The sequence below is a fragment of the Dipodomys ordii genome, unplaced genomic scaffold (assembly GCF_000151885.1).
Source record: "Dipodomys ordii isolate 6190 unplaced genomic scaffold, Dord_2.0 Scaffold84, whole genome shotgun sequence".
Lineage (NCBI taxonomy): Eukaryota > Metazoa > Chordata > Mammalia > Rodentia > Heteromyidae > Dipodomys > Dipodomys ordii.
Window position 1 is genome coordinate 6,448,521 of NW_012267300.1, and position 8,709 is coordinate 6,457,229.

Consider the following 8,709-nt stretch of genomic DNA (forward strand, 5'->3'; position numbering starts at 1 on the left):
CCCCCAAGGCTGGCATTCTCCTGCCTGAACCATGCCTCCACCTTTAGCTTTACTAGTGAATTGGAGATGTCTCTGGAATTTGTCTGCTAAGCTGGTTTAAAACTTTGATCTTCAGATCTTAGCCTCCTTAGCTAGGATTAGTCATTAGCCACCAACACCTAGCTGCTGAAGACTTTTGTTTTTGGTTTTGTTTCTGTCAGTCCTGGGGCTTGAACTCAGGGCCTGAGCACCATCCCCAAGTTTCTTTTTTGCTCAAGGTTAGAACTCTACCACTTAAAAAAAAGAAAAAAAAAGTGGGAAGGTGGCTCAGTGGTAGGCGCTTGCCTTAAATGCCTGGGGTCCTGGGTTCGATTCCTCAGTACCACATAAGCAAAAAAAGGAAAAAGCCAGAAGTGGCGCTGTGGCTCAAGTGGTAGAGCGCTAGCCTTGAGCTAAAGAGCTGAGGGACAGCACCCAGGCCCAGAATTCAGGCCCCACGACCGACAAAAAAAAAAGAGGTGGGTGGAATCACCTCCCAGGTTGCTTGTGTACACACACACACACACACACACACACACACACACACACACACACACACACACGGGACATGACAATACATACTGCTCTTCCTACTGAAGGTCTAGTTTATTCTCTGAAGCTTTTAGATTTCACAACTTGCTTTTGTTATTTCTTATTATGTTTCTTAGTCTCTTTTTAAAAATTATCTTTAAGTAGTTAAAGGGGTTTCAATTCAGCATGTCAATTTATGAGTTTAATACATCTTGATCAGTGTCACCCCTTGCATTATTCTTTCTGTCCCCTATCTATTATTTCTAGTCTTAAGACAAAATTTCCAGGATTGATAATCTTGGAGTAGTTCTGATACTAAGAGACCTTTGGATGTAAAAATAAAACCAGTCTCATCTAATCTTCCAGGCTGTTTTCATGCTGTGATCCCCTCTCCCTCTCTTTCTCTCTCTCTCTCTCTCTCTCTCTCTCCCCTCCCTCCTCCCTCTCCTTTCTCCTCTCTCTCTTCCCTCCTCAGCAGCACTGAGGGTTGAACTAAGGCCAGGGCCTGGGTGCTGTCCTTTAACTTTCTTACTCAAAGCTGGTATTCTACCATTTGAATCATACCTTCACTTAAAAAAAATTTTTTTTTTTTGCTAGTTAATTAGAGATAACAGTCTTACAGACTTTCCTGCCCTGGCTGGATTCAAACCAGAATCCCCAGATCTTAGCTACTTCAGTAGTTAGGATTATAGGTTTAAAGAACTGGTGTCTGACCCTTTCTTAAAAAAATTTTTTTTTTTTGCCAGGTGCCAGTGGCTTACACCTGTAATCCTAGCTACTCAAGAGGCTGAGATCTGAGGATTTCAGTTCAAAGCCAGTCCAGGCAGGAAAGTCCTTGAGACTCTTATCTCCAATTAACCACTAGAAAACTGGAAGTGGCACTGTGGCTCAAGTGGTAGAGCGCTAGTCTTGATCTGAAGAGCTAAGAGACAGTGCCCAGGCCCAGAATTCAAACCTTACGACCTACCAAAAAAAATTTTTTTTGTGTGTTGTCTTTTTTTTTTTTTTTGCCAGTGTTGGGACTTCAACTCAGGGCCTGGGCACTGTCCTGAGCTTCTTTTGCTCAAGGCTAGTACTCTACCCATTTGAGCCACAGAACTACTTTCAGCTTTTTCTGTTTATGTGGTACTGAAGAATTGAACCTAGGGCTTCATGCATGCTAGGCAAACACTCCACCACTAAGCCACCTTCCCAGCCCTTGGTGCCATTCTTGAGGCTTATAGGGCCTGGACAGTGTCTCTGAGCCTTTCCGCTCAAGGCTAGTACTATACCATTTGAGCCACAGTTCCACTTCCAGCTTTTTGGTAATTAATTGGAGGTTAGAGTCTCATGGATTTTCCTGCCCAGACTGGCTTTGAAAACTGCAATCCTCAGATCTCAGCCTCTTGAATAGGGAGGATTATAAGTGTGAACTACTGGTGTCTGGAAATCCTTTCTCTTTTTTTGATTGGCCTTTGCCCCTCATGCTCTTTAGTTTCTAAGAGCTCAGAGCCTTAGCCAACACAAACTCAGAGACAAAGGAACTGGGGAAAGGCAGCAGCATTTCGGTGGGGGGGCTGGGAAGGTGGCTCAGTGGTAGAGTGCTTGCCTCGCATGCATGAGGCCCTGGGTTCGATTCCTCAGCACCACATAACCAGAAAAAGCTGGAAGTGGGCACTGTGGCTCAAGTGTTAGAGCGCTAGCCTTGAGCTGAAGAGCTGAGGGACAGTGTCCAGGCCCAGAGTTCAAGCCCCATGACCTGAATAAGGTAGGGATGTAACTGTAAGACTAATGCATCGTTTGTTCTGTTCGGCTTAGGAATCTGCCTCTCTCCATTGGCATTTCCATGCCTGTTGTCACCATTATCTACCTCTTGACCAACGTGGCCTATTACACCGTGCTAGAGATGAAGGACATCTTGGCCAGTGATGCTGTTGCTGTGGTAAAAGATTTTCACTAGCAGGAGGAGCTTGAGGGCACACTGAGGGCTTCTGGGAATAATCCTAGCTCTTCCCAGTTCCAGAAAGGAGGTAGATAGCCTTGAGTACACCTAGCATACCGAGTTTGCAAGGAAGTTCTGTTACCTTTACTATGAGAGAGGGAGAAGTTGAATAGATATGTATCTATTAATGCCTTTCACCCCTTTTAGGCCCTGCTAATGACTTCTCTACCTTTTCTGTAGACTTTTGCAGACCAGATTTTTGGAATATTCAATTGGACAATTCCACTGGCAGTTGCATTATCTTGCTTTGGTGGCCTCAATGCCTCCATTGTGGCTGCTTCTAGGTAAGATTTTCATCTTTTGTTGGCAGGGTGGGTTGTATGAAGAGCTACATTAGGAGATGGTGGAATTCACCTGTGCTACCCTAAGATTTCTTTTATTGTTCCCATGAGTAGCATGTAGTTGTCAAGACTGTACTCAATACAGAATTCCATTCTGTATTCCACAGGCTTATGCAGAAGGGATGACAGAGAGGGAGGGAATTGTGACAAGTGAACCATGCCTCCCAGTTTACTCAGCATCTCTCATCTTATCTAAATAGGCTTTTCTTTGTGGGCTCAAGAGAAGGCCATCTTCCTGATGCCATCTGCATGATACATGTCCAGCGGTTCACACCTGTGCCTTCTCTGCTCTTCAATGTGAGTGATCTCAAGGCCAAGATAGAAAGCCAGATGCGGAGGAACTTTAGTAGCAGTAGTATATGTGGCTGTTTTTGCTTCCTGAAAGCCCTAGGGAGGATTCTGATAGAAAAACTATTGTTAGAAATGGCTGGGTGGCCAGGCACTGGTGGCTCACACCTATAATCATAGCTACTGAGGAGGCTGACATCTGAGGATTCCGGCTCAAAGCCAGCCTGGGCAGGAAGGTCCCTGAGACTCTTATCTTCAATTAACCACCTGAAAACCAAAGTGGCACTGTGGCTCAAGTGGTAGAACACTTGTCTTGAGCTGAAGAGCTGAGGGACAGCGCCCAGGCCCAGAGTTTAAGCCCCATGATTGACACACCCCCACCCCCCACCCCCAAAAATGGCTGGAATAAGCTGAATGCAGGTGGCTCATGTCTGTAATCCTAGCTCCTCAGGAGGCTGAGATCTGAGGATCAAGATTCCTAAGCCAACCCAAGTGGATACTCTTATCTCCAGTTAACCACCAAAAAGACAGAATTGGAGCTGTGGTGTAAAGTGGAAGAGTGCTAACCTTGAGCAGAAAAGTTCAAGAACAGCATCCAGCCGGAGCTCAAGCCCCATGACTGACCCCTGCCCCCTCCAAAAAAAAAGGGGGGGGAGGAGCTGGGTTCTGATGGCTCACACCTTAATCCTAACTACTCAGAGATCTGAGGACCATGGTTGGAAGCCCAGCCTGGGCAGGAAGTCCATGAGATCATCTCCAGCAAAAAAGCCAGAAGTGGAGCTGTGGCTCAAATGGTAGAGCACTAGCTCAGGGACAGCATCCAAGCCCTGAGTCCAAGGCCTAGTACTGGTACAAAACAAAACTATTGATGGAATGATGGAATACCCACAATGTACATGGCACTGTGCTGCATGCTGCAGTGCTCCTGACAGAATGTAACTTTTCTAAGGAGTGCCAAGGTATAAAGTGCACGGAAGACATGGGAATGATGAATTGTTAAGACTGACTAATTGTGCCTTAAGTACAAGACACGATCATTTCTTGTAGGGACACAGGGTGACTGAAAGACTCATGGAGGGAGTGTACTTGACAGAGATTTTTTTTTTTGGTCGGTCGTGGACCTTGAACTCTGGGCCTGGGTGCTGTCCCGCAGCTCTTCACTCAAGGAAAGCGCTTTACCTTGAGCTACAGTGCCATTTCTGGTTTTCTGGTGGTTTATTGGAGATAGGAGTCTCAAGGTCTCTCCTGCCCAGGCTGGCTTTGAACCTCGATCCTTAGATCTCAGCTTCCTGAGTAGCTAGAATTACAGGCGTGAGCCACTAGCGCCGGCTTGAAAGAGATTTTGAAGGTTAAGATTGTAAAGATAGGGGCCTAAGGTGAATAGCATCACAACATCTTGTAGCAAAGTATGTGGAGTTAAGTTGGAGAAAGTGCTCAAAATTTCAACTGGAGTCATTATGGAGAGGATATACAAAAGATTTGTTTTTGTTTATTTATTTTTGGGTCCAGTCATGGGGCCTGAACTCTGGGCCTGGGCGCTGTCCCTCAGCTCTTCAGCTCAAGGCCAGCGCTCTACCACTTGAGCCACAGTGCCACTTCCGGCTTTTTTCTTTTTGCTTATGTGGTGCTGAGGAATCGAACCCAGGGCCTCATGCATGCAAGGCAAGCACTCTACCACTGAGCCACCTTCCCAGCCCAAAGATTTGTTTTTGGTACTCAGGGTCTCAGTCTCTTGTCCATCCCTCCCCCCCCCCCCCCCCCCCCCAAGGCTGGCATTCTCCTGCCTGAACCATGCCTCCACCTTTAGCTTTACTAGTGAATTGGAGATGTCTCTGGAATTTGTCTGCTAAGCTGGTTTAAAACTTTGATCTTCAGATCTTAGCCTCCTTAGCTAGGATTAGTCATTAGCCACCAACACCTAGCTGCTGAAGACTTTTGTTTTTGGTTTTGTTTCTGTCAGTCCTGGGGCTTGAACTCAGGGCCTGAGCACCATCCCCAAGTTTCTTTTTTGCTCAAGGTTAGAACTCTACCACTTAAAAAAAAGAAAAAAAAAGTGGGAAGGTGGCTCAGTGGTAGGCGCTTGCCTTAAATGCCTGGGGTCCTGGGTTCGATTCCTCAGTACCACATAAGCAAAAAAAGGAAAAAGCCAGAAGTGGCGCTGTGGCTCAAGTGGTAGAGCGCTAGCCTTGAGCTAAAGAGCTGAGGGACAGCACCCAGGCCCAGAATTCAGGCCCCATGACCGGACCCCCCCTAAAAAAATAAAAAAGAACTCTACCACTTGAGCCACAGTACCACTTCTGGTTTTTTATGTGGTATTGAGGAATTGAACCCAGGGTTTTGTGCATGCTAGGCAAGCACTCTACCATTAAGCCACCTTTCCAGCCCCTGCTGAATACCTATTTTTTTTTGCCAGTCTTGGGGTTTGAACTCAGGGCCTAGGCACTGTCCTTGAGCTTCTTTTGCTCAAGGCCCTCTACCATTTGAGCCACAGCACCACTTCCCACTTTTTGTTTATATGGTGCTGAGGAATTGAATCTAGGAATTTATGCATGCTAGGTGAGCACTCTACCACTAAGCCATATTTCCAGCCCCTGCTAAAGACTTTTTTAGGGAATGTTTTGGGTTGTGTTACAGAGGGTTAGCTTGGTAAAGTTTTGAAGAATGGACTGAAAAGGAGACTCAGGACTTGACCAGGGAGGGCTGGTCAACGGCTTGTGGGGAATAAAGGGAACTAAAAAGTACCTTGAGTAACATAGGTCCTGTAGCTGACTTGGGCCTGTGCCTACAGGGTATCATGGCATTGATCTACTTGTGTGTGGAGGACATCTTCCAGCTCATCAACTATTACAGCTTCAGCTACTGGTTCTTTGTGGGGCTTTCTATTGTGGGTCAGCTTTACCTGCGCTGGAAGGAGCCTGATCGACCTCGCCCCCTCAAGGTATCTTACCACCATTCTATGTGGGACAACTAGGGCTGCTGCTGCAGATCTTACAAAATAGTTTATGCAGAAATCTTTGCCTGGCCCAAAGACAGTGGTCCATGCCTGTAATCCCAGCACTCGGGAGGCTGAGGCAGGAGGATCATGAATTTGAGGCCACTTTGGGCTTTAGAGTTTGAGACCAGCCTGAGCTACGGCATCAAGACCTTATCTGGAAAAAAAACAAAGTGAGCAGGTGCCGGTGGTTCGTTCCTATAATCCTAGATACTCAGGAGTCTCAGATCTGAGGATCCTGGTCTGAACCCTTGCCCAGGCAGAAAAATCTGAGACTTTTCAGTTAACCAACAATAAGCTGGAAGTGGAGGTGTGGATGAAGTGGTAGAACACTAGCCTTGAGCAAAAGAGGCAAGAGGGAGTGGGAGGCTCTGAGTTCAAGCCCCAATACCAGCTCCAAAGCAAACAAATGACAATAGCCGTGTTGGGCACTCAGCTCTGTGTTAGGCCATATGTGATCCTAGCACCACAGAAACCTTTGGGACTAGATGATGGTTGTATGCTAAGTGGATGGGGTGTTCTACCAATGAACGACTCCCCCAGCTCTTCAGACCTCTGATCTTTATGGGAGGTGGAGTTACTGTGTTGAGAATGCTAAGCTAACTGTTATTTCCTCTGTGCCCTTAGCTCAGCCTCTTCTTCCCCATTGTCTTCTGTCTCTGTACCATCTTCCTGGTAGCTGTTCCACTTTATAGTGACACCATCAACTCCCTCATCGGCATTGGCATTGCCCTCTCAGGCTTGCCCTTCTACTTCCTCATCATCAGAGTGCCAGAACACAAACGACCTGTTTGCCTCCGAAAGATTGTGGGTAAGCCTGTTTTATGCAAATCTAGGCTCCCCAGTCACCTCTGCCCTTACCCATTCTTGTTGACCCTATGTTAACTGAATCATATCCTTCAGGCCAAGTCCCATTCAGTGCCACTTAACTCAGCCTAGCTGACCTCATCTCTGTTTTGAATCAAACCTCTCTTTGTAGCATCTACCACAAAGTACCTCCAGATCCTATGTATGTCAGTTGCTGCAGAAATGGATTTGGAAGATGGAGAGATGCCCAAGCAACAAGATCCCAAGTCTAATTAAATATCATCTGGAATCCTGACATGTGGAAAGCTGGGACTTCTTGGCTGGAGTCAAGGGAGAAAACAAGGAAAGCTCACTTCTTTGGAGACTTGTCCAGAAGCCTGGTTTAGGCAGCTTCAGCCTTTGAACTTGCTCTTTAGAGATGAAAAGTAATTTATTTATTTTTCTACATATCGATCCAGACTTTGTAAAGGGATGATAAAACAGACTGCTGGGTGAGCGTGTCATGGGCAGGCTTGGTTTGATAGCACCTCTGATGGGCCTACCCATTCTTTTCCTTTACAAGGGCCAACACTGCTCCAAACTTGTCTCCTTTAGAGATGTGGAACTGTCACAGATGCTGGACAATAAAAGGGTTATGTTCCTATGGTATAAGTGGCTTACTGAATGGCTCCCATTAGCTTAGAAAGCAGTTGAAAAGCAATCCATTTTTGATTCTCAGGCGAGCTGTTGAAAAGCTAAGGCCATCTTTACGGACAGGACATTTGCACTACAATGTTACATACTGCATAAAAGTTTTACTGCTCATTTTTCGTCTCCAACATTAAGAATCTGAGCAAGTCCAGTTTTTGAAAGAAATTTTTACACTCAGTCATCTTGGGTAAAGAAATGTGGTTATTGAGCTGGGCGCCGGTGGCTGTCTGTAATTCTAAGCTATTTAGGAGGCTGAGATCTGAGGATCACAGTTCGAAGCCAGCACAGGCAGGAAAGCTTGTGAGACTCTTATCTCCAATTAAAAAACCAAAAAGCAATAGGTGGAGCTGTGGCTCAAGTTGTTACGATGCTAGCTAGCCAGACTTGAATAAAAAAGCTTAGGGACAGCCAGGTGCCAGTGGCTCACACCTATAATCCTAGCTACTCAGGAGGCTGAGATCTGAGGATTGTGCTTCAAAGTCAACCCAGGCAGGAAAGTCCAGTGAGACTCTTACCTCCAAATAACCACCGGAAAACTGGAAGTGGTGCTGTGGCTCAAAGTGCTAGAGCACTAGTCTTGAGTTGAAGAACTCAGGGACAGTGCCCAAGCCCAGAGTTCAAGCCCCATGACTGACAAAAAACAAACAAACAAAAAAACACCTCAGGGACAGTGCCCAGGCCCCGAGTTTAAGCTCTTTAAACAAAAACAAAGTGGCTATTTGGTTGGGGAATGGAAACTGATGGTGGCAGAGACCTTGCTTAAGAGTGTGTGATCCTTAGCCTCACAAGAATAAAGAAAACAGAAATGATTACTATACAGTCTTACCAGTTATACGTCTGTGATTACAATGAAAATGTGGGTAGAATACATTTGTGAGTAGCAGTATATAAACACTTAATGCCAGGTTAAAACATTAAAATATGGGGCTGGGGAGGTGGCTCAGTGGTAGAGTGCTTGCCTTGTATGCGTGAGGCCCTGGGTTTGATTCCTCAGCACCACATAAGCAAAAAGAAAAAAGCCGGAAGTGGCGCTGTGGCTCAAGTGGTAGAGTGCTAGCCTT

At 46.1% G+C, this 8,709-nt stretch overlaps 1 protein-coding gene across 7 annotated transcripts in view; it reads left to right on the plus strand.

The window, feature by feature from the left end:
* The window catches only part of Slc7a7 (solute carrier family 7 (amino acid transporter light chain, y+L system), member 7), a 64,710-nt gene extending 57,104 nt beyond the window's left edge, over window positions 1–7,606 (plus strand). For 6 of the 7 annotated variants that reach the window (XM_013025434.1, XM_013025438.1, XM_013025435.1 and 3 more), the window contains 6 exons: window positions 2,347–2,470; window positions 2,711–2,814; window positions 3,072–3,168; window positions 5,948–6,097; window positions 6,779–6,962; window positions 7,131–7,606. In XM_013025434.1, the coding sequence (XP_012880888.1) occupies window positions 2,347–2,470; window positions 2,711–2,814; window positions 3,072–3,168; window positions 5,948–6,097; window positions 6,779–6,962; window positions 7,131–7,234 (763 nt within the window). In that variant the 3' untranslated portion in view covers window positions 7,235–7,606. The remainder of the gene's footprint in view (window positions 1–2,346; window positions 2,471–2,710; window positions 2,815–3,071; window positions 3,169–5,947; window positions 6,098–6,778; window positions 6,963–7,130) is intronic. The other variant, XM_013025440.1, reaches the window with a different exon arrangement.
* The last annotated feature ends 1,103 nt before the right edge of the window (window positions 7,607–8,709 follow it).